Source organism: Capsicum annuum, chromosome 10, assembly GCF_002878395.1.
Source record: "Capsicum annuum cultivar UCD-10X-F1 chromosome 10, UCD10Xv1.1, whole genome shotgun sequence".
NCBI classification, from domain to species: Eukaryota; Viridiplantae; Streptophyta; class Magnoliopsida; order Solanales; family Solanaceae; genus Capsicum; species Capsicum annuum.
The window spans coordinates 2,029,089-2,055,436 of NC_061120.1; the positions used below are offsets into that span (position 1 = coordinate 2,029,089).

Consider the following 26,348-nt stretch of genomic DNA (forward strand, 5'->3'; position numbering starts at 1 on the left):
AAAAAAACAAAAAACGACGTCGTTTTTTTAACCTTTATGAAGCTGAATCATAGGACTCTTAAACCTACAATTAGCCCTAAACCAATTCCCTTCAAGTCCTCTCTCTGGTTCCTTAAACCTCAACGGCTTCGCATCAATCACCGGCGCCAATACTATCTCACCTCCGTCACCTTCACCTTCAACGTCGCCGCCGCCGTCGAGTGAGAAGTAATCAGGCGCGGCGGTTTCCGGCGAATTACATTCGATTGTTGATTGCGATTGAGAAATCTCGCTTCGGAATACGATGTAAGGTTCATCGTCGGAGGAGGAGGAGGAGGACGGCGGCGGAGTTAGGTGGTCGGCGGCGGCGGAGAGAGGGGGGAGAGTTGAGTATAATATAGGGGTAGCGATATTTAGTTCTTCCATGGTACTGAAGTTGTGCGCAATGTGACGTTTGCGGAATCTACTTGGACCCATTTAGAGCTTAAATACTCCATCCCTCCGTCTCAATTTATATGAGATAATTTGACTCGATACAATTTTTTCTTTTTAAAAAATATATATATATATATATATATATATATATATATATATATATATACTTTTGAAATTTTATTAATTTAAAATAAGTCATATCGAATAGATTAATTTGACAATTTGTTTTAGGGTTGTCACGTGAGAGGAGTTTTCATAATATCATTTACTCGCCAATCTAAATTTCTATTTCGTGACTAGATCTCTCTTTTTATTGAAGTTTGTGCACTTTTTACTAGTTTTAGTTTATTTTTGTCAATTTGAATTTATGTAGGAAGGTAAATTTTGAATTAATATATTGATATTATAAATTATGCTTGTGCCAACAAATTCATATTTTTATGAGTTTATTATGTCGAATTAATGATAAATAGTTGATGGTGCGTGGATTTCCTATCTAAATTATAATAAATAGTTGATGATAGTTTATGTGATTAATAAGTTTATTTTTGGCACAAATATGACGGAGAGCCTTGGAGTATTGGGCAAGTTGAGAATTAACCGTTTTATAATAAAATTAACAAATAAAAGTATGATTCGTTCAATTTATTTTTAATGTATGTGACAAAGGAAATTAATTTGAACTGTTTTTACGAATATTTTGATGCGATTGAAAGATTGACAAGTAAACTACAAAAATCTAAATTCAATTTAATGCTTTGCTTATATAGTATCTTTTAATTTTTAATTTAGTGTTCAATTCTTGCTTTGAAACCCCTTAACGGCAATCAATATTAGCTCATAAAACATGATTTGTCTTATCCTAATAACACTCTTTTATTAAAAATACTTAATTTTAATGATGGGTGGATACGGCACCGGGTGCAAGATTTGGGCGATTTTGGGTGTTAGCCCACGGTTTGATGGGTGGGCCCAACGATTTTGGGTGTTAGCCCATAGTTCGATGGGTGGGCCCAAGGCCCAATACAGGATTTGGGCAAAAATCGCTCGAAAGCCCCCAATGGTTCGATGGGTGGGCCCAAGGCCCGATGCAGGATTTGGGCGATTTTGGGTGTTAGCCCACAGTTCGATGGGTGGGCCCAAGGCCCAATGCAAGATTTGGGCAAAAATCGCTCAAGAGCCCCCAATGGTTTGATGGGTGGGCCCAAGGCCCGATGCAGGATTTGGGCAAACATCCTTGCCTGATTTGGGCGATTTTAGGTGTTAGCCCACGATACGATGGGTGGGCCCAAGGCCCGATGCAGGAATTGGGCAAAAATCGCTCGAAAGCCCCAGACAAGCTGTTGAGCGGATCTGGTTGGTTCAGCGGAGCGACTAGGGCTATTTTCAAGTCAAACGAGCAAAACAGCACGCGGTCTTTTGCGACATTTAAAAACTAAAACTTCAATCAATCTAGCGTGAATCTGAATTAGTCAAGCCAGTTGATTTCACATATGAAAGAGAGAAAACAAGAATAATCAGCCTATATATATATACATATCATAAATCAGATGAACACATCATTCATCATATTCCATAATGAGCTCTTACTTTTTGCTGTTTATCAAATCAACAAAAACTAATATGAAGCTAATAATGTACCATATTTTACCCAATTAAAGTTGAAATAGTTGATCAATATTAGTCTCAACTTTCACCTATTGTCAAAAAACTCAATGTCAGCATCTAACCGAAGAAATAGCCCGCGGCATAACCAGGAACAACGGGGGCTACTACTCCGGTACCTCGTTGTGCCAAGTGAAGAAACTTGTCGCAATCCCCAACGCCAATCTCTTTCAGTGTATCTATAACTGTCTTGATGAACGCGGCTAATGAAGCCTTGAACGTTGGTGAGCAGCTTTTGTCGCCCTCATCAACGTCTTGAACACCACCCCAGACAAGGCTACCGACTTGAGCACCATCCATGTATGTCTGACATGCCACGAGAATATCTTGAGCTCGTTGGAAGAAATGTCCTAATACAAAGTCCTCAAAATGCTGCACGCAAAGAAGCAGTTGATTTAGAACCACCCACAAGCATGAATAACAACGACGAGGACGTACCCAATGTAGTGTAGTCCCACAAGTCGGTCGGGGAAGGGTACAGGGTAGGTGTACGCAGCCTTACCCCTACCTTGTGAAGGTAGAGAGACTGTTCCCAATGGACCCTCTGCCTAAGTAATGCATATATACATACACGGACACAATGCCCTTTAACTTGGCCTCAGATCACATCTATGACCTCCGACTTTGGGTGTGCACAAGTAGACGCTTAAACTTGTAAAAAGTTGAACAAGTAGACACATGTCTATGTGGAGTCTTTTCCTACATGTCTTCCTACGTGTATTATGCCACATAGGACGTGTGCGTCTACTTGTTCAACTTTGTACAAGTTTAAGTGTCTCCTTGTGCACACCTAAACTTGGAGGTCATAGATGTGATTTGAGGTCAAGTTAAAGGGTGTGTTTATGTATTAAGAAATAGTCGTGAAGCGTAACAAAAGAACCTATTTTGGTAATAGACGGTTAAGAACCATCGACGACAATCACAGCAGGCAAACGATTTAAGATAATATGGGATACCTGTGGTGGCCGACGCATGGAGAAGACCATTGTTTTCAGATTCAAAATGAAAGTGTTCTCATTATACTGCAGTGAACTTTTTTCCCCACTGGCTGTCCCGGCCGAGCCAGCAAAACCAGGCTCATTGAAATAGGGCTTTGCATTTAAAATTAGCCCTTGTATGGACACCAAAACTTGTAACATAGTCGACGAACGAGGGATCCATTTCTCTTTCCCTTGGCCACTCCAAGTGTTAAGAAGACTCAGGCAGACTTTTCCACAGTTATACAAATTAGGATTGATTCGAAGACCAAAGGAATGGTAGTGCACAAGCTGGAAACAATACGTTGGGAGGTGTTACGCATAAGGTCGAAAAGTGAGACACTTACCGAACAAAGTGAGACACTTACCGGCGGAACATTGGGATAGTTGCTTGGAAAGAAAACATCAAAGAAGTAAAGGCCATCATGATATGGAGTTCCATCGGCACCCATGATAACGGCTCTCAACAGATCCATTCTTGATTCGTACACCCTGACGAATATTGTATCTGCTCAATAAAGACGACCACATTAGTGCATGGTTAAGAAAATTGCAAAAAGCATGTGTTATAACGACTGAGTTATTCAGATTTCCGTGACTAGACAGAATTTCTAGGCTGTAGAAACTTCAATGGCTCGATGAAAAAGAAAATCATATCATGTCGTGTGAAACTATTGCTTGTATACCAGGCAGATCTTTCTCCAGTATCTTCCATTCGTCCTGTATTTTCTTGGCCCAATTCTTAGAAGCCTGGAATAGAATGAGATATATCATAATACAACGAAGCCGAAAACTAGTTCAAGTTATTTGAAATTTTACTAGGATAAAACTAACCACTTTCCCTGCCGAAGCATGTTTAGAATAAAAATGGTCCGAATGATCCTCAACAGTATCAAATTTTTTGAAAAGACGGTATTTCTTCAGAGTTTCACCTAAATTTATATTGTCTCCGTTACAAACCGGTCCAGAAGGAATTGAAAGACTTCCTGCAGTTGTTGCACTTTGATGGAAACTTTGAGGGATAGAGTTCATCAAAGCCCCCGATGCTTCACTGAGCTTTTGCGCTTCAACTAAAGTTTTAAGTTTTTCTAAATTAGAATTCAGTCTCAAAGGAATTGAAGGACTTCCTGCAGTTGTTGCACTTTTATGCGAACTCTGACGGAAATAGTTAGCCCCTGATGCATGAGCAATTCCTGCTGAAATCGGAGTGGTTTGATTAGGTAACGGGTTCATCCACCCAGAAACTGGAGGTCCCACGGGAAATTTCAGGAAAGGAGACCAGTTGGCAGTAGATTGGCTGCCCCAACCATTAGATGCTGTAGCGCCCAATGAATCTAATCTCTTTCCATAACGAGTAAATGACTCGTTATACAATTTAGACGCTGTAGCACCAGAACTACCTTCTCCCTTAGTACCCCACTTCTCATTCGAACTTCCGATGACTAATTTTCCCTCGCCTAACGCAGGTCCTGGAGACGACGAAGATGATCCAAATGGTGTAGGCTGACCAACAACAGTCGAGCTGCTAAACGAAGTGGACTGGCCCTTTACCGCACCCGAGACATCTCTTCCTGAAGTACTTGTAGTGGCTGACATCATTTGGCCTTTAAGGGGACCAGGTACCCATGGGATTGCAGCCTCGACTCCAGTTGGAATATCCATGTTATCGAAATGTGATTGCAAAAGAGCATAGTTGTCTAAGTCGTCATCATAGTACATGTACATGTGCTCATCAAGTACATCAGAACCAAAATCATCTATAATAATTGGATTACTAGATGCTGAAAGGCGATTCTTCTTTGAAGACTGAACCCCATCGACCGTTCCACTATTAGCTGAACTACCACCACCAACCAAAATTTCCTGCGCGATTGACAAAATTAGACCTCCAAAACAAGAAAGCATAGACAGAAGAAAAGAACCAGTATTTTGACAAGAGCGCATCAACAATCTCCGATTACCTTCCCTTTGCCACTAAAGTTTACATTTCCATCAGAGCGCTCAACATCTTCCACGTCAACATCTATTACTTCAAGGCAAATAACCTACAAATCATACATTAGCACTAGCATCACAGCCAACAATAACGTTACAAGGAAAAAAGAATCCAAGTCAAAAAAAACTCAATGCTCGTCTTGTCAATAAAACCAAACTTCCAGCAGAATCTCCTGCAAATTCGGACTAAAGAGCGCGCACAACACATTTAATTAACAGAAAAAGATGTCAATAGAGGTTATCTAATCCGAGGGACTAGTCCTTCCTCAATTTTCTATCATCCAAAAGAGGCATTCATACATGGCAAAAGATTTCTATCGTAGGAAAATATATATATATATATATATATATGCAGGTATCTCTAGCTTTTGCTCACATAAAGGAAAGCGAAATCCAGCTGAACATATTATGTGCATGTGTTAAGAGGATTATGGTAATGCCAACGTAACTTTGTGGATAAGTTGAAAGTAACTTTACAAAGAAAAGATTTGAAAAATAGTACAAGAGCATGTCGAAGTCAACGTAAGTAAATGCCTGAGACATTTTTTGGGCCAAGTCGCACTCACCTCATAAATTACCAGTACCTACTACCTCCTACTAGCACTAAGTACCAAGTAACTTTGTCCAAGATTTATAAAAATAGGAAGAAATGATTTGCGTTTCTTGAGATTTTGAACCCCGGCCACCCCATGGTTCATTTTAGCTTCATCGACGATTAGGCTACACCTTTGGGTACTAATACCAAAGCACTTGATGTGAGGAAAACTCCGTTATACAAGTGGTACAGAAAAAGTAATAACACCTAGACAAGAAAGTGATGCCCGATAAAATGAGGACCCTGAATGATCTATGCTAACACGTGGATGCACCAGAAATTTTTTTAAAACAAAAAAGATTTAACTCTCAATTGTACGAGAACATTTTTCACCTGCAGTATAAATGAGGTATACTTCTCCTAATTCTGTAATGAACCCATATGTCCCACGATATCTCCCATATTGGTTAGGGAATTCTTTTGCATCCTCCACATCAGCAATTTGTTTTCGTTCCAATAGTATCAAGTCCTGAATAATCTGAATTTTTTTCCGAGGAATACAATCTGTTACGCCTTCATATATCCTACTATTCCTTTCTACCTAGAAAACCAATGGTATATACACAAGGGAATAGAACTTCATACTCGGACGTGTTCACTATGGTGCAAACTAGGGTCTTGAACATTGGTGAAAATAAGAAAATTCAATGGGACGCTCTGTATTATGGTGAATGAAGGCGAGGCTATCGCATCAGTGATCTCAGAAGGGATGACCAGGGGATCACGCGCAATATAAACATCAAGATGGCCATACAAAAGTTAGACTGGGATAAAAGTTCTTCTAGAAAATCTTTGATTTCTTGGGAGGGACGATGGAAAATAAAATGAGATGGAATGGGCGTTAGCAAATGAAAAACTTCATTTGCCTAAAAGGGCAGTCCGGTGCACTAAAGCTCCCGTTATGTGTAGGGTTCGGGGAAGGGCCCCACCACAAGGGTGTATTTTATGCAGTCTTACCTTGTATTTCTGCAAGAGGTTGTTTCCAAAACAAACTTCATTTGACTATTCCTTATAAAACGATACATAAGCTATGTGCAAAGACAAAAGGTTTACAACAACATACCCAATATATTCCCACAAAGTGGGGTCTGGGGAGGGTAGAATGTACGCAATACATACCACTACCTCCGAGATGACGTAGAGAGGTTGTTTTCGGTAGACCCCCGACTCGAGACCAAACAACAAAGCCAAAAGTTTTGAGAACGTAAATTTCAGCACTATCATGCACAATTACCAAACCAAACTAAATAAGCCAAGAAAAAACAGTAAACTGTACACTGAGGCCAAATGTGTATCAGCAAGATGATTCAAAGAGGCCGTTGACATATATTATAGCTGAAAGAGACAGCGAAAGGTAATCAATCAATTTCAGATACAAAAAGAGATAGGATCCTGTTACAAAAAATACATAATTTTATACCTCCTTTTGCTTAGCAGACTTCGGCTTCGTACTCCAGTTGATAGGTCGCGAAATTTCAACTACCTCAACATCTGGAAACACTCTTTTCCTGTGCATCAATAGTAGCATTATATATATCAGAGAAAATGCTCAAATAAAGAAAAAAAATGATCAACTGGGTCAGTGATTAATTTGTTCAATATCACAAACACTCAAAAATAACAAAAAAAATCACCAATTCTATACTTTGAATTCAATAACATTAATATCACAGACACCCAAACACTTAACAAATAACAAGAAAATCATCAATTCTGTACTTTGAATTCAATAACATCAAAATCACAGACGCACAAAATAGTTATATGCAAAAAAATACCAACTTGGTATATGTAATGTACTTGGAAATCACAAACAAAAACATCAACATGCCCAGTGTACTCAGACGAGTGGGGTCCGGAGAGGGTAGAGTCTGCACGCATACCTTACTCCTAACTTGCAGAGATAGAGATATTTCCGATACAATATAATAGGATACATTATACCAACAACCATCCAAACAAGAAAAAAGGGAATTCCAGTGCACTAAAGCTCCAGCTATGTGTGGGGTCCAGGGAAGGGCCGCAGCCACAAGGTTCTATTGTATGCAACCTTACCTTGCATTTCTGCAAAAGCCTGTTTCCATGGCTTGAACCGTGACCTCCTGGTCACATTAGGGGCACAGACAACCTTCGGCTAGGGGTTTCTTCAACGAAAAAAAACGAACTATTTATACATGATTAGAATTATTTTTTATGTATATAGTAGGTATTGAACCCCCTTCGGCTAGTTTTCCTTTAAATATTGAACCCCCATAGTTAAAATCCTAACTCTTGCTCTGGCCTCTCTTGATCACATGACAGCAACTTCACCATTACTCCAAAGCTCTCCTTCAATTTAAATCATATATAAACAGCGTAAGGTTCCACCGAAGGAGCCAGGAGGTTTGGATGAACCCCTCAGCCCTACCTGAATCCACACTTGCCCAATGCAATAAAAAAGAAAAACCCCAAATACTTTCTGAAACATAAAAAAGACCCTTATACATGGATAATCAGTGTTATAAAACACAACATGTAAATCATCAGTTATGTACTTTAAAATTCAATAACATCAAAATCACACCATTCTTTTAAAAATATCCTTATCGGCCTTCTGGCTAAGAAGATCAAGTGTAGTATCTATTCTTACTAGTTCAATTAAAAAAAAAGCCAATTCAGTTAAGCTCCCGCTATGCACAAGGTCCGGGGAAGTGCCCCACCACAATGGTGTATTGTACGCAGCCTTACCCTGCATTTCTGCAAGAGGCTGTTTCCAAGGCTTAAACTCACGACCACCTAGTCACATGACAACAACTTTACTAGTTCTTAGCAGTTTAATAACAATAATAATCTATAAAAACATGTAACAGGAACAAAACTACCACAAAATAATGCTACAAATGCCCCCACCTGAAACAACAACCATCACCCAAAACTCTAAGAACAAGAAACTACAAGTGTCGCACTACGAATACTAGTACGAACCACAAAACAAAACACTCCTACCTACTAGCAAGGAATATCAACCCGATGCACTGAAGCTCCCGCTATGCACAAGGTCCGAGGAAGGGACCTACCATAAGGGTATATTGTACGCAGTCTTACCTTGCGTTTCTAAAAAAGGTTGTTTCCAAGGCTTACCCATGACCACCTAGTCACGTGACAACAACTTTACCCGTTCTTATCAGTTTAATAACAATAATAATCTATAAAAACAAGAACAGAAACAAAACTACCACAAAATAATGCTAGCGGAGCCACCTTTCGACAGGAGATTATATTGTTTTTAATATCATTTTCACATGGTTAAAAATATATTTTTATGCACATAAAATAGATGTTGAACCCCCTTCGACTAATTCGTATATATACTTCTGAACCCCCTCAATGAAAATCCTGACTCTGCCACTGGCTACAAATGCCCCACTCGAAACAACAAATATCACCAAAAATTCAAGAAACGGAAACTACAAGTATAGCACTACGACTACTAGTACGGACCACAAAACAAAACACTCTTAACTATTCACATGGAATATCAGCCCGATGCACTAACGCTCCCGCTATGCACAGGGTCCAGGGAAGGCCCCACCACAAGGGTGTATTATACACAGCCTTACCTTGCATTTCTGCCAGAGGCTGTTTCCAAGGTTTAAACCCACGCCCACCTAGTCACATGACAAAAACTTTACCCGTTCTTATAAGTTTAATAGCAATAATAATCTATAAAACATGTAACACAAACAACACTACCACAAAATAATGTTACAACTGCAAAAATTCAAGAAACAAAAACTAAAAGTGCAGCACTACAACTACTAGTACGGAACACAAAACAAAACACTCCTACATACTAGCATGGAATATCAGCCTGACTAACGCTCCCGCTATGCATAGAGTCCGGGAAGGGCCCCACCACAAGGATGTATTACCGGGGAAGGGCCCCACCACAAGAGTGTATTATATACAACCTTACCTTGCATTTCTGCCAGGGCTGTTTCCAAGGCTTAAACCCACGCCCGCCTAGCCACATGACAACAACTTTACCCGTTCTTATCAGTTTAATAGCAATAATAATATATAAAAACATGTAACACAAACAAAAATACCACAAAATAATACTACAAATGCAAAAATTCAAGAAACAAAAACTAAAAGTGCAGCACTACAACTACTACTACGGACCACAAAACAAAGCAATCCTTACCAACTAACATGGAATATAAGTACCATCAAATAAAAAACTTCCCCAAATATAATCACTAAAACTCCTTTCTACAATAAATGATATGATACAATACAATCAAAAATCACAATATATGAAACAAAAATAACCAAGAAAACAAAATTGATCAAGTGGGGTTTTGTGAAAATTACCTAGGAGTCTCCATGATGATCAATTCTTGAAGGAATTTGAAAAAAAGAATGGATTTTTAGGTCTGGCTAATTAAATTCCCATATAGCTTATATTGGTGTAGCAAATCTTTATTTTCTATATATATAATTATTTATAATATAAAAATAGAAGAAAAATTGGATTGATATACAATATGCTCCGTCTCTTCAGTGGATTCTGTATATATATATATATAATATTATTCGCATGAATTTTGTGTAGTGAATATTTTTTTTTAATTATATATTTATGTAAATAGTAATGAGTCCTGTGAGCTTTATGACTCATTCTTCCCGCCTGGTTAAATAAATAAATAGATAAGTAGTACATCACCCCCAACCCACCCCACCCACCCCACACAAATCCCTATGGAATATTTTGGATAATTACTAAATTGAATAAAAGTTTTTGAAATTTGTTCTGTATTAGTGACGAGGCATAAATCTCGATAATTTAGAGATTAATTTTTTAATTTATCGAGATATAATTAGTCAAGTGAAATTCAATCGCCGATAAAAGGAAAAAATATTTAAAAAAAATGTAAAATATACAAATACGTCGTACTTAAATAAGTATAATCAACACGCAGTAGCCGGGAAATTGAAAAAATAAGGGCGGTTTGACATCATAATTTTTTTTATTGCATTTTTTCACCGGACTTGGACCATGTCTCTCGAACAATCTCAATACATATGATGCAAGACAATTCCACATATCGAGGTCGAAATGGGATCGGGTGTTTTCACGTCTTACTGTATTGCTTGATTTTCGATTGATGAACGAGAAGGAAAATGGAACAATTGAATTTTGGAGTCGCCCCCGGCTACGTGTCTCGAGGATTGAATACCCCTATGTTCCAAGTTTGGCTTGACTGTTGATAATCAATGCCATTGAGCTTCGGTACTCTAAAATAGTAGTCAGAATATACATTTTTTCTTTGTAAAGATATATAATTAGTTTCTTATATATTTTTTTTTCGATTTTGAATCTGTCGAGATACTAATTAATTCCCCGATACGTCCAATAAAGATACAGAATTAGTTGGGATTTTTGTAGTGAGAATTTGTTTAAATATAATAAGTTAATGCGTATGTTTATGTTATTTTTTCTATATTTTACTTTTTTTAAGACTGGATTTGTAGAATTCTAGTGGGTATGTTGTTTTTTGTTGTTGTATTAATGGTAAAGTAATTTGATATGTATTAATGATATGATAATTTAATTCGATATAGTGATTCATTTTGTATTACTTACCGAGTATATTGTTATATTATTTATACAAAATAATTTTTAAAATTCTTGCTTGTGGGATTTTACTACGTATATGTTTTTGTTGTTGTATTAGTGTTAGAGTAATTTGATATGTATTAATAACATGATAATTTAATTTGATATGGTGATTCGCTCTATATTATTTATCGAATATATTATTGTATCATTTATACACAACAATTTTTAGAAATTCTTGCTACATTTGATCTCACTAGCAATATTTTACTGGATATGTTGTTTTAATTATTGTATTAGTGGTAGAATAATTCGATATGTATTAATTAATGATATGATAATTTAATTCAATATAGTGATTCGTTTTGTACTGAGTATATTATTTTATCATTTATACAAAACAATTTTTAGAAATTCTTGCTACGTTTGATATTCCCTCCGTCTTAAATATTTATCATTATTACTGAGGATGGATATTTTACCACTATTTTTCATTTTAGAATTAAAAAAAAAAATTCTAAAAGTTGAGTACTATATTTTTATTATTTTGGGACTAATTAAATTATTCTTGGAAGTAAACATTGAATAGTTTAGCATAGAAAATCTGAGGAAGGTAAGTGTATGCAGTCAATACCACTAACTCAGAGGTGTGGTAGAGGCTGTTTCCGATAGACCCCCGGCTCAAAGACAAAAACAGTACATAGTACTGGAACAAATAGGTATTAACACAACAACAAAAAATAACACGAACAAGACTATTACAAAGTAATACTACAATCGATCTACCGAAACAACAAATATTACCAAACCTCCACAAACAAGACACGATAAGCATAACACTATGACTACTTATGTTGCTCCGAACTCTTCAAAAATGTCAATAGGTACTTGTCCGCTTCTCCAAAAGTAGTGCATTTTTGGAGAATCAGACACTGGGTGCGGCATCGGAAGTGAAAAGTACGTGCAACATAGATAACTACTAGCTCTCGTTACACGCAATATCCAATGAAGGATTAGATCACAAAAGTCTATTGTACACAAATTTCTTTGTCGAAGCTTGGAAATGAGCAAGGAAAGTCCCCTTATTACTTATCTTGTAGGAGGCCTAAGTGTAAAGTAGAAGTTTGTGTCATTCTTATAGTTTATATGGTCATTTATCTTGAATCTTTTTAGCGCCTATCGGAAACAATCTCTCTACCCCTAATCCCAATGTAATTTGTTTTCGCATTTTAATTATTAACTGTGTCGCTGGTAACTGGTAAAGTTACTGCCATGTGACCACCTGGTCACAGACAGGGGCGGCTCAACCCTTTTGGAGAAAAGGCGGCCGCCCAAGGCCTCCGAAATTCGAGGGGCCTCATTTTTTTTGTAATAATAAATTATAAATTTTAAGAAATATATTAAATATTATTTATAGAAAAAAAAAACTTTTTATGTAAAAAAATTTAGGAATTTGATATAGTAAAAACTTTTTAATGCATTGACTATATTATTAATTAAAAAAAATTATTAAATACGATTACATAATTTTAAAAATAGACTTTATAAAAATACATTATTTTTTTCTAAAAAACGTAAGGCCTCCGTTTGATTTTCGCCTTACACCATGAATTTGCTTGAGCCGCCCCTGGTCACAGGTTTAAGCCTTGAAAACAATCTCCGGTAAAAATGTAAGGTAAGGTTGCGTAAAACATTAGAAATGCCAAGAAGTTGAGACGCATCCAAACTGCCCTGATTTTTGTTAGGTGTACGAACCAAAGTCTCACATTGGTAACTGAAGGAACTGGGAAGCTACATATAAGGTATAGGATTTCTTAATGATGTGAGATCATTTGGGGAAAAAAAACGTGCGGCCTTGACCCAAAACAAACAATATCACACCAGGTAAGAGTGTCGAAGATGACCAACCTAATGTCATATCTCTCACAACTTGCGAACCCGATGAACTAAAATTTGGAGTCAGTCATATCTGTCTCATCGATTGCTTTCTCAAAACCTACTCCCCACCAATCCATATGTTCACACGAAAAATCGCAAAAAATCTTCGATTTTTAGTATTTCGCTCATGGATTGTGTTCTATTTATGAGTTTGTTGAGTTGTTGGAAGCTCAATACTGTAATTAGTGAAACTTCACTTGCTTTCCGTAAAAGCAACTACTAATGCTTATACTTGAATATACTATCTACGTCACATCCTTTGAGGTGCGACTTTTCAATTTTCACTGAATCTGCATGAATACGGAATGCTTTATGCACCAGATTGTCCTTTTCTTTTCCTATGCAAGTAATTATTGTAATCTTTATTGAGTTGAATTTTGCACCTAGTACAATTATATATATTTAATTTGCAAATTAGGAAAATGAAATGTTACAATTTATTATGTCCAACTTGCGCACTTTTGTCAAAATTAGAATTTTGATGTTGCTGCTTTCTTTCTTTATAATTTAATTGTGCCCACGTAAATTTACTCCAACATTATTAAAGAAATTTCAACATCAATCAATATTTAAAAAAATAAAATAAAAAAATTCACCCACTTGTCTCCTTTTATTCATTAAAAGCAAATTCTTTTCTTGACATGAAAGTATTGCAAATATTTCAAGTGATTTCTTCTCATTTATCTAAATTTAATAAAGGAAAATGTTCACGTAATCGATAAATTTATCGTCATGTGATACTGTTAAAATAACACTTTGAAGAAATATAAAGTAAGACTAAGCAATATGAATTCCTGTGATCCGATCCTTCTTCAAAATCTGAATAATACTACGTACGATACAACAACATTAACTACTATCCAGTATATTTCCACAAAGTGGAGTCGAGGGATGGTAAAGTGTATGCAATCCATACCGCTACCTCAGATGAAGTAGAGAAATTGTTTCCGTTAGACACCCGACTCAGGACAGATAACTATATAACAAAGACACCCACGAGATAATACCATAAACTATCTATTTGAAATCATAGACATCACCAAAATGCCACGAACAAGAAACTACAGACACAGATACAAACAAACCACTCTTTCCTACTATTATAGAAGAACTCCTACCCAGTAACCCTCTACCCTAATTCGCATCCTCCACACCTTCCTATCAAAGATCATGTCCTCCGTAAGCTGTAACTGTTCCATATCATACCTGAGAAACTACAAACACGGATACAAACAAAGCAATCTTTCCTACTATTATGAACGAACTCCTACCCGGTAACCCTCTACCCTAATCTGCATCCTCCACACCTTCCTATCGAAGATCATGTCCTCCATAAACTGTAACTGTTCTATATCATGCCTAACCACCTCCCTCCAATATTTCTTTGACCTACCCGACCCCGCCTAAAACCATCCGCAACCAGCCTCTCACACCTCCGTACTGAAGCATCTGTGCACCTCTTCGTCACATGTCCGAACCATCGCAACCTCACTTCAGTTCTTTTGTGGGAAGTGAACAAATAAACTTGATAAGTCAAAAATAGTGATAAAGACATGATAATGAAAGAGGGACCCAACTAAAGATTCATGAGGAATGAGTCATAGACACTGTATTAATCAAGACTACTATCATTGAATATTAATAAAGCAGGCTAACTAAATCTTATCCTATTGAAAGTGAGCAATCACACACTTTCAAATAAGAAATAATACAACTCTTAAAGAGAAACTAAAAAAACAGTCTGATGCATAAAACATCCCGTGTCAACAAGATCTTGAGGACCACATTTCAAAGGGATGTGACATAGACATACGACCATAATGCAAGCATCCGTGTTTGTTTTCACGGCTCGAACCCCTTATCTGTAGACCACACAGAGATGACTTTACCCTACATTTTCAAGTCCATCCCGCGCTAACAGGATCTCGTGAGGACCACATTTCGAGGATGTGACATAGACATACCAACCCTAACGCAAGCATCCGTGTCTGTTTTCACGGCTCGAACCCCTGACATATAGGCCACACAGAGATGACTTTACCCTTACGCTCATAAAATCATTCTACATTTTCAAGTCCATCCCGCGCTAACAGGACCTTCGAGGACCACATTTTGAGGATGTAACATAGACATACCAACCCTAATGCAAGCATCCGTGTCTGTTTTTACGGCTTGAACCACTGATCTATAGGCCACACAGAGATGACTTTACCCTTACGCTCATAAATCGTTCTACATTTTCAAGTCCATCCCGCGCTAACAGGATCTCACGAGAACCACATTTCGAGGATGTGACATAGATATACCAACCCTAATGCAAGCATCCGTGTCTGTTTTTACGGCTCGAACACCCTGATCTATAGGCCACACAGAGATGACTTTACCCTTACGCTCATATAATCGCTCTATATTTTCAAGTCCAACCTGCGCTAATAGGATCTCGCGGACCACATTTCAAGGGATGAGACAGAGAGTAACCACCCTAATGCAAGCATCCGTGAGACAGACAACTTTACCCTTAACACTCATAAAATTATTCTACATTTTCAGTGAGCAATCACAATTCACACACTTCCAAATCAGAAATGATACTACTCTAGAGGGAAAAAAAAAACATTCTGATGCATAAAACATCCCGCGTTAACAAGATCTCGAGGACCACATTTCAAGGAATGTGACATAGACAATCCACCTAATGCAAGCATCCGTGACTGTTTTTCAAATCAGAAATAATACAACTCTAAGAGAGAAAAAACATTCCGATGCATAAAACATACCGCATTAACAGGATCTCGAGGACCACATTTCAAAGGGATGTGATGTAAACAATCCACCCTAATGCAAGCATCCGTGACTATTTTCACGGCTCGAACCCCCTGATCTATAGGTCACACGGAGACAACTTTACCCTTACACACACAAACTTATTCTACATTTTCAAGACTGAAAAAAGAGATATAGACTGAAACATCAACAAAAGCCAACATCAGGAGATCACAAACACCTCAATCTATCAACAAAAAACTTGCATCAGTAAATGAAGCACTTTACAAGAATTGTCCAAAAAAAAAAAAAGGGGGGGGGGGGGGGGGGGGGGGGGGGGGGGGGGGGTAATGCTGTACAAGATTTAAGTAAAGAAGCACAATCTGGTTGTGTTTCATCATCTAACTTGCAAAGTAGCTTCCTATAACTCAAGCAATAACAAAACCAGATTTCAGTCTGCAAACTTACACATTCTTTAGGCGAATTCATCTAGTTCAGAATCGAGACGTAGTTGATTGATACTTGAACAAGAACGATTTCTTTCGCCTTGTGAAATAAAAATGTGAACATGGACTCAAATGTGTCCTTTAAGGAATGAAAATGGCAACCACAAAGTGTAATAGGCACACCAAGACTAACGATACGAAATTTGAGCAGACCATGCTGATCTTCGCTGTATTGTTCCAATTTACCATCGACTAATATACCTCGTTCTCCAAGAATGCACAAGAAAGAAAATCCACGTCCTAAAGCAGTGTCGGAAACAACCACAAGATCCAGTGTAGTAGGCAAAAAAAAAAAGTAATCACACTTTTCCCAATTCGTTCGTGTCATCGTTGAACAATGGTCCGTGCTAATTTCTTAGTATCGTTCCCCAAGAATACACAAGAAAGAAAACCCAAGAAGGTCCTAAAGCAATGTCAGAAACAACCACAAGATCCATATATGAAACAAAGGAAGCGTAATAGGTAACAACGACTAATCACACTTTTCTTGATTCGTTCACGTCATGCTAATCTTCTCTGTATCGCTCCCCGATGAAGACTAATCATACTTCTCTCTCCAAGAATACACAAGAAAGAAAACCCAAGAAAGTCCTAAAGCAGTATCAGCAACAACCAATCTCAGCCAATCATGGCCGAGATCCTCCTCGAGTTTCCTCTCAAAGTATATTCTCCAAATAGCCATAGCTATATGAAGGAGGACACATCCCTTCGCAAAGAAACTATGGAACTCTCTATCTTTTACGAATGCAACCATGAACAAGAAAAAACCAATTGCGAATAAAAGCAGTCCAGAGAACGAATCTGATGTTCGGATTATCAATTGGTCATGGGGTGTCGATCCAAAAAGCTTACTGGCACGTTCTCTACCGTGGCTAAATATAAATACCTCGTTGCTGTAAAACATCATTAAAGCTCCAGAAGTTAACGCCACCATAGAATGAAGTATGCACAAGAGGAAAAAACCAGATGACCCCATTTGATCACTTTGAAATAGCTCACCAAAGCTTCAATCTTTGTACGATAATAATAACAACTATGCCTCGGTCGCAAACAAGTTGAGGTCGGCTATATGAATCCCCACTTCTTCATTTCAGCTCGTATCATATCATCATAATACTAAACATCATACTAAATAAGTGACCGTATTGATTATTTCATACAACACCCAAAATTACCTCCCTTTTTAGCCGACCAAAGGTTCAAAAATACATCAGAGGGTAAATCCAGATGACCGCATTTGATCACTTGAAACACCTAAATATATCTCCTTTGTTAGCTCTCGAAAGCTTCAAGTTTTAAGCCTGGAGAATACATAAGAAGGCAACATACAAATTATTCTATTGATCACTTGAAACACCCAAAATTATTCTCCTTTTTAGTTATAAAACACAAAAGCTTCAATCTTTATAAGTGGAGAATACAGAAGAGGAAAAACCCATATTGACCTTTTGATTATTTGAAACACACAAAATCATCAAAGATTCAATTTTTAGGCATATCACATATATCAAATCTTTTGTTCTTAGCTTTGGCTACCTATTCTCAAGAACCCCATAAAACAAAATAGTGAAAAGATTAACCAAATGTGCAAAAGAAAGATTATTTTCCCTCAAATCATAACAACAAAAGCCCACGAGTGGGACCTGGGGAGGGGAGGGTAGAGTGTACGCAGACCTTACACACTACCTCGTGGAGGTAGAGAGACTGTTTCTGAAAGACCCTCGATTCAAATGCAGCAAATCCAAGTACAAATCACAAGAAATACAAAAAATAAAATAGTGAAAAAAACTAACCAAATGAACAAAAGAAAGAGTTTTTCCTCAAATCACAAGAACCACATCAAACAAAATAGTATTAAAAAAAAAAAAACATAACCAACTGTATAAAAGAAAGAGTTTTCCCTCAAATCACAAGAACCCCATAAAACAAATTAGTGACAAAAATTTAACCAAATGTTCAAAGAAAGACTTTTTCCCTTAAATCACAACAAAAAGAGCAGCCTAGTACCCTCTTCCTCGAACCACAAGAATCTACTGTACCCAGCCTTACCTGCATTTTCCTCAAATCACAACAAACCCCATAAAACAAAATAGTGAAACAAACTAACTAAATATTCAAAAGAAAATACTTTTTCTCAAAATCACAACAGCCCTAAAGCAAAATAGTGATTAGAAAAACACCAAATGATCAAAAAGAAACAATTTTTCCTCAAATCACAAGAACCCCATAAAACAAAATAGTGAAAAAAAACTAACCAAATGTTCAAAAAACATACACTTTTTCCTCAAATTCCAAGAACCACACAAAAACTTTATCCAAAAAAAATAATAAATTTAACTTTTCACCAAATCACAAGAACCCCATAAAACAAAATAGTGATAAAAAACTAACCAAATGTTCAAAACACACACTTTTTCCTCAAATTCCAACAACCCCACAAACAAATTAACAAAAAAGGATAACTTTTCAACACATACATAACACAAGAACCTCATAAAACAAAATAGTGGAAAAAAAACTAACCAAATGTTCAAACTACAAACTTTTTCCTCAAATTCAAACAACCCCACAAAAATTTATCCAAAAAAAAGAAAAAAAATTTAACCATAGATCATTAACATATATTATATTATTGTATACAAATTTTGTACACAGAAAAGTATTAAAAAAACACCAAATGATCAAAAAGAAAGAATTTTTACTCAAATCACAAGAACCCCACAAAACAAAATAGTGAAAAAAAAAAAAACTAACCAAATGTTCAAAACATAGACTTTTCCCTCAAATTCCAACAACCCCACAAAAAATTTATCCAAAAAAGCAAAAAAAATTAACCACAGATCATTAACATATATTAAACTATAATACACAAATTTTGTACAAAAATAGATAAATTCTGTACACATACATACATATCAAAATAGTAGGTCAGCATGGGATATAGACACCATGAGTTTGGTCCATTTACAAATTCCCAAATGTCAACTTTATGAATTTTCAGCTAATTTTTTTAGTAACTGATTTGGATGAAGGCTTTGACAGACAGATGGAATTCAAGAATTAGAGAGAGAGAAAGTATGAGAGCGAAAAGCTTTGGATCCAAAAAAAAGACAAACAAATTCTTAAACAGCTGGAAAGTGATGGAAGGAAAGAATATATTGGAAGAGATATTTTTCCTTTTTTGTTGGCTTTTGATAAGAGCGGGGAATCTGTCGAAAACAATCTTTTTATCCGAGAATCACAAAGAAAGTGAAATTAGGTATAATTATATAGTCTAATTTTCAATTAGGAATAGAGAATTAAGTTCAATTACGTGATGTAATTATAAAGTTACATTTTATTTCTTTTTTTTATTTTAATTTTTTTTCTTTTAATTTTATTTTTTATTTCTATTATTTTAATTTCTTTTTTATTTTTATTTTTTTCACTTTACATTATTTATCTTTCATCTCTTTTCTTCTCATTTTCCAACCTTTTCTTCTTATGATTCAATATAATTACTCGTATTTTTTCTTCATTTAGCGCATTATTGCATTTTAATTCTAGTGTTTGAATTAAAGTAGTATTTCATTATTGAATGAGACGACTTATGTGTTTTTCCTTTCTTTTAAATTATTTACTCGTTGGAATTTTATATAAGAGTATTGTGGTTTTTTTCTTGAATTTTTAATTTGTGTTTTGTTTTATATTTCAATTTATTTGTTTTAGTACTATAGACTTGTTATTTTATATTGCATGTCACTTCAAATTGTCGAGTTAATTTTTCAAATTGCCATTAAACTTGTGCAAACATCTTACTAAAGTAACTTTTGGTAATTTCTTTTAGGAAAATATTTTCATTAAACTATGTACTTCTTTCCAAAATAAGGTGAAACTAAAAAATAGTTAAGGACATATTTGGAAAGCCATAGAAAAATTAAAATTATATGTTATTAGACAATTTGCAGTGACATGCAATATGAAATAGCATGTCTATAATACTAAAAAAAATAAACCGAAACATAAATTCAAAATCCAAGAGAAAAATATAATACTCTTGTATAAAATTCCGACGAGTAAATATAATTCAAAAGAACGAAAAACACATGAGTCTATAATCTCATTCAATAATAAAATACTACTTTAATTCAAACATTAGAATAAAAATTATAAAAATTCAATAATACGCTAAATACAGAAAAAAAAAATATGAGTAATTATATTAAATCATAAGAAGTAAAGTTGGAAAATGAGAAGAAAAGCAATGAAAGATAAATAATGTAAAATGAAAAAAAGTAAAAATAAAAAAGAAATTAAAATAATAGAAATAAAAAAGAAATTTAAAAGAAAAAGATATTAAATTTTATTTTTAAAAAAGAAATAAAATGTGACTTTGTAATTAGATCACATAATTGCACCTAATTCTCTATTCCTAGTTGAAAATTGGACTATGTAATTACATCTAATTTCACTTTCCGTGTGGTTCTCCAAACATATCCTTAACAATTTCTTAGTTTTATCTTATAATGGAAATAAGCTCATAGTTCAGTGATAATATTGTCCTAAAAGAAACAAAAGTTACTTTAATGGGATGTTTACACAAGTTCAATGACATTTTGAGGAATTAACTCTTTATCTCATTAATCGTATGGATTTTGGTATATTTAGCCTCCTCGAATAAAAAAGGATCGATGATTAATCTTTCAAACTAATTACTATAATCAATCAGTATGTCGAATCGATAATCGATCTGTTCATATATTAATTGGATCGATAATTAACTGGATCGATATGTCTATATCTATTGGATTGATAATCGATCTATCAATATATCGATCGAATAGATAATCAATCTGTTTATATATCGATCGGATGGATAATCAATCTAACTAGAGACTGAGTGATGGAAGAAAAGAATACATGGAAGAGATATTTTCCTTTTTTGTTGGCTTTTGATATGTGCCGGGATTCTATCGAAAATAATCTCTCTATCGCATATTTATAAAGTAGTTGTAAGGAATTGATACATTTAGCTTCCTAAGATAATTAATTTGTCGGACTAATTACATTTAGACTTCAGATAAAAAAATGATTGTTGATTAATTTATCGGGTAAGAAAAGATTGATGATTAATCTGTAGATCTAATTACTATAATCGGTTAGCTATTGAATAACATAGAAGATCGATGTGTAATATCAACCACATCGATAATTGATCTGTCTATATTTGACGGATTGATGATCGATTTGTCTATATCTGTCGGTTTGATAATCGATCTGCTCATATATCGGTTGGATCAATAATCGATTTGTCTATATCTGTCGAATTGATAATCGATTTATCCATATATCGATTGGATCTATAATCAATCTATCTATGTCGGTCGGATCGATAATCGATTTGTCCATACGAAACGATCTTTGTGGGAATACATCGGTATGTTGTTGTCGTCGTTGTAATTTTTAAAAGATTTTGGTGGGAGGTTTTTTTTTTTAAAAAAAAAATAATCTTGACATTTGGTGATTTATGGACTAATTTGTAACTTTCAAAAATTTTAATTAAATTTTAAGCACAGATAAATTAAAATATTCAAAAGTGGATCATTTAAAAAAAAAAAAAAAACTTATACGCTATTTAATTAAAAAGTAGACTTGCAAAGGTTGTTTAACACAGAATCCCGCTTTTAATAAAAATTGGGATTCTATCGAAAACAATCTCTCTATCTCACCTCTGTAAAATAGTCATATAGACTGGGTACCTTTAACCTCCTCGGACCCAGTGGCGGATCTATCCTTTGCCGAGGTCGACCCCCCTTCGACGAAAAATTATGCTATACATGCATGGTTAAAATTATTTTTTATGTATATATATTAGATGTTGAAACTCCTTCGGTTAATTCGTATGTTCACTTATGAACCCCCTTCGTAAGTATCCTGGCTCCGCCACTACTCGGACCTCAACTATGTTGTTATTGTTGGTGTTGTTTTTTTGATAAATTGGATAGAGTCTTGTTTGGATGATTATTTATTGTATCGTCAGTTTATATATCATATTTGTTTTGATTGTTACTTAAATTTTATTGATCATATTATTAAATTCATCTGTGTGTAACTATAAAAGATCTCATTTTATGTAACGGTCGATTTGGTATAATATATAAGCGTGTCATTTATGTTGTTTTCAGCTTGTATTTGTGTCCTCCAACTTTAAATGTGTATAAATAGATATTTAAACTTGTATAAAGTTGAACATATAGACACATCTGTCCTATGAGACATCTCGTGTGACAATCTGCATCCTATGTGGCGTCTTATGTGTTATGTCACATAGAACGTATGTACCTACTTATTTAACTTTATATAAATTTAAGTGTCTACTTATATATATACTCAAAACTAAAAAAACATAAATACATATTGCAATTCAAATTAAAAGACATATTTATATATTATGTATTGAATTTAGATGGTCCAATGGAAGATTCTCTTTTTTTTTTGTTGCCTTTTCTTTTCTTTTTTTCTGATAAAGAAATATGGAAAAGATTTTATATGGAAAAGAAATATGGATGGTTATCTATTGTATCGTCAGTTTAAATATAATGTTTATTTTGTTTAGGGATAATACTCATAAAAATATTTGAACTTTGATCGAATTTTCAGTTGAGCATACTGAACTTTGCGGGATACTATTACCCCCTAGATTTTTTTTTCGTATTTTAATGACATATATCTGTCCACTTGGACATATGTAAATATGAAGTTGGTGCGTGTATTACATGCGCTAATACATGTGTAAAAATGAGATTGATGCGTGTATTGCCCCGTCAACGGTCGAAACTGGGTATAGAGTTTTGGGGGGAATTAAATCCACTTTAAAAAGTCTAGGGGGTAATAGGACCCCGCAAAGTTCAGTATGCTCAATTAAAAATTCGATCAAAATTTAGGTATTTTTGTGAGTATTATCCCTTTTATTTAGTACTCAAATTTTTTATTTAGTACTTAAATTTTCATGATTGTATTCATTTTATTATGTAGTAACGATAGATTTTAATAATAAGTTTGTCTTGTATCAATTTTTTTTATTTTTTTTTTTTAGATTTATTCTTTAAATTTTTTATATGTGATATTATTTATAATGAATGTAAGACAATACAATCTATTCAAGTATTATATTCATTAAATTAATAAAAATATAATACAATATAATAAATATTATATGATATAATACATTATGAAACGATATATAACACCCCATTCAAACAGTAAGCGTTGGGACTGTTACTAAATATACAAATAATTTATTTTATTTATTTATAAACAAATAAATAAAGATGAAATCTTTAATGTAAATTAGAAGTTTTTACTATAATTATCTTTTTTTTTTTCTCTTGTTTTGGCCTTTTTTTTTTATTATTGTTTTTGTTTATAGGGGGTAATTATTTGATACTACTTACTTAATGGGTTAATTTCATTTTTGTTATCTTAATTATTGACAAATTTTAGTTTAATTCTTGTGATATCTTACCAAGTATATTGCATTTTCAATTAATTGCATTGTGCGTTTTTGATCTATTTGCTTGTGAATATTCATAAATTTATCATAATTATTAATCGTTCCGCCATTTAATTATTCAGATGTTATGTTAACTGTTACGCTATATTAGATGGTAATATAGTTCTACATATAATTAAATATAACATATTTTCAACGTAGGAAACTGTTTACGATAAAAATGCTTTCTTAAAAAATATTTTCTGAGAAAACAAATGTTTACAATAAAAAGTCATTTTTCTCATTTTTATGAAACTTTTTTTCTAGATAAAATACTTTTCAACATTTTAATCGATCGAATATGAAAAAATTAAAATTCCTTCCTACTAAAAACACCCAAAATGACTAAAAATATATTTTAATTAATTAAAAATTAAATATTATAAATCCTATATCACAATGATTCAATGCATTATTTTTTTTATTTATTTATCAAAATATGTATGGTGGGGCAAAATATCTTGGAAGTCATGGGCTAACATGATTTCCTATAACAATCATTATTTTGGATTAAATTGTTTTTATTAATTTTATTTTCTTCAAAATGATGAAATACAATTATTGGTTGCAAAATATTACAATTGTAGGTCCCTCCCTTATTCTAGCTTATAGAAAAAAAGTTTTTTTTTTTGTGTTAATTTATTTTTAACTTTTTACTTTTTTTGGTTAAGAGTGGACATTGAATATTTTTCGACTAATTTGAACTCGTATCATATCGTGCCAATTCAAGGGAAGCACTCCATGTCAAAAATTTTTCTGTACTCAGCACACGTAAAAGGAACCCCTGGCCGCTGTTAAGAGAAAAGGAACTTCGTTCATTGCGTTACATTTTTAACTTGATAGTATATATAAACGCTTATTCATATTTGATGTTCACGCCAAATTATATAAATTTATCATAATTAAAATAAGAATATGCATTAATTAACTAAGATGTAATGATAAAAATAAAAATGTATGTTATATACTCTAATGTCTTGTATTCGTTGAATTGATGTAAAAAATAACTTTGATAATATAAAAGAAAAATAAAATTATGACTTACGTCTTACTAGGGGCGGAGCTAGCTAGTGTACTAACCAAGTTCAGATCCAATTTTTATTATACAACAACAACAACAAACCCAGTGTATTCCCACCTAGTGGGGTCTGGGGGTAAGATGTACGCAGTCCATACCTCTACCTCTGATGAAGTAGAAAGGCTGTTTCCGATAGACCCCCAGCTCAAGGCACGAGATACCACACAAACACATAGTGCAACACAGAAGCAGATTACAATTTTTATTATAAATTATTAATTTAAAATTAATTAACTTAAAAGAACTAAAGATTTCAAATCCGTAAACTTTAAATTCTGACTTTAATTTATTTTTTTTTAAAAGTAACTTTATGGTTTCTTTAGTTTGAAAAAATAAAGGGAAAATACATCATTTCCACCCCATACTATACAAGAAAAGTCTAAGCCACACCTAAATTATATAAGTGACCTATTACACACCTTAACTATATAAAAGTGATATTATTACCTCCCCGCGACCCCCATTCTAAGGCGCATGTGTTACACTTATTTCAGGCGCGTCCAGGCTATTAAATAACAAAAGTAAACGGCTAAAAATATTAAGGGAAAAGGCATCGTTTCCACCCCAAACTATAGTCGAAAAGTCAAATTTACACCTAAATTATATAAGTGACCTATTACACACCTTAACTATAAAAAAGTGATACTTTTTACTGACGTGGTGCTGACGTGGCAGCGCGTGTAAAATACTACACCACATGCAAGTGGTGGTAGCCTGACAGGGTGTAAATAGTTTCACCTTTTTATAGTTTAGGTGTGTAATAGGTCACTAGTATAATTTTGGTGTGACTTCGACTTTTCGGATATAGTTTGGGGTGGAAACGATGCCTTTTCTCAAAAATAAATTAGACCCCTATTTAAATATCACAAGAGTTTAAGGGTTAAAATGAAAATTTGCTTTATTCATTATTTCATTTCTTTCTTTCCATTTTTTTTTTTTTTTTGGGTCAACTTATTATATAAAACTTCATTTGCATGGGAAGTTAAAGGCTAAAATGGTTGATTAACAATGACTTAGGTGTGGAAATAAATTAATATATGTGTTATCTATGTTAGCAATTATTGTTTAGCAATGGTTCTTGTGTGATAATATATTGTTGTATATCATATTATATTTATAACATTCGTTCAAGTTCGCGTTGCATAGGACTCATTCTCGAGCTGACCTTTGTAGCTCTTTAGTTTTAGTTTGTTTGATTCTTGATATCAAGTGAGTGTGCCGTTGAGCTAGGATGACTGGTGAATCGTACTGTGATCATTTCATATGAAAGTTATAATTGTTACA

General features: G+C 34.4%; 3 protein-coding genes across 5 annotated transcripts in view; all 3 read right to left on the minus strand.

Annotated features, from left to right (window-relative positions):
• The window catches only part of LOC107845343 (terminal nucleotidyltransferase 4B), a gene marked incomplete in the record, with an annotated part of 12,730 nt that extends 12,259 nt beyond the window's left edge, over positions 1–471 (minus strand). Inside the window, 1 exon segment of the mRNA XM_047398387.1 lies at positions 33–471. Within this exon segment, the coding sequence (XP_047254343.1) occupies positions 33–456 (424 nt within the window).
• Positions 472–1,908: 1,437 nt separating this feature from the next.
• On the minus strand, positions 1,909–10,309 carry LOC107845523 (probable ubiquitin-conjugating enzyme E2 25). The gene is made up of 8 exons (XM_047398389.1): positions 10,003–10,309; positions 7,067–7,154; positions 5,018–5,101; positions 3,891–4,919; positions 3,743–3,806; positions 3,425–3,564; positions 3,036–3,347; positions 1,909–2,451 (listed from the first exon to the last, which is right to left on the minus strand). Exons 1-8 carry the CDS (start codon positions 10,014–10,016, stop codon positions 2,140–2,142), a joined length of 2,043 nt encoding a protein of 680 aa, XP_047254345.1. The 5' UTR covers positions 10,017–10,309; the 3' UTR covers positions 1,909–2,139.
• Positions 10,310–16,312: 6,003 nt separating this feature from the next.
• LOC107845538 lies at positions 16,313–19,972 on the minus strand. 3 transcript variants are annotated; one of them, XR_007046042.1, is made up of 2 exons: positions 19,368–19,972; positions 16,313–17,756 (listed from the first exon to the last, which is right to left on the minus strand). XR_007046042.1 is itself a non-coding variant. In XM_016689918.2 (2 exons), the coding sequence occupies exon 2, from the start codon at positions 17,429–17,431 to the stop codon at positions 16,994–16,996; it is 438 nt and encodes a 145-aa protein (XP_016545404.1). In that variant the 5' UTR covers positions 17,432–17,756; positions 18,130–19,140; the 3' UTR covers positions 16,737–16,993. The 3 variants fall into 3 exon arrangements, 1 of the variants encoding a protein (XP_016545404.1); XR_007046043.1 differs by having other exon boundaries at positions 19,364–19,972; XM_016689918.2 differs by lacking the exon at positions 19,368–19,972 and adding an exon at positions 18,130–19,140 and having other exon boundaries at positions 16,737–17,756.
• Positions 19,973–26,348: the final 6,376 nt, after the last annotated feature.

Bases quoted from the DNA above. Each gene is read 5' to 3' on its own strand.
- LOC107845523 (XM_047398389.1), bottom strand. The intron at 3,565-3,742 runs GTATACAAGCAA...TTTATTGAGCAG, and splicing joins ACTGGAGAAAGATCTGCCTG to ATACAATATTCGTCAGGGTG. The intron at 2,452-3,035 runs GTATCCCATATT...CTTTGCGTGCAG, and splicing joins CCATGCGTCGGCCACCACAG to CATTTTGAGGACTTTGTATT.
- LOC107845538 (XM_016689918.2), bottom strand. From the start codon at position 17,431: ATGGGGTCATCTGGTTTTTTCCTCTTGTGCATACTTCATTCTATGGTG.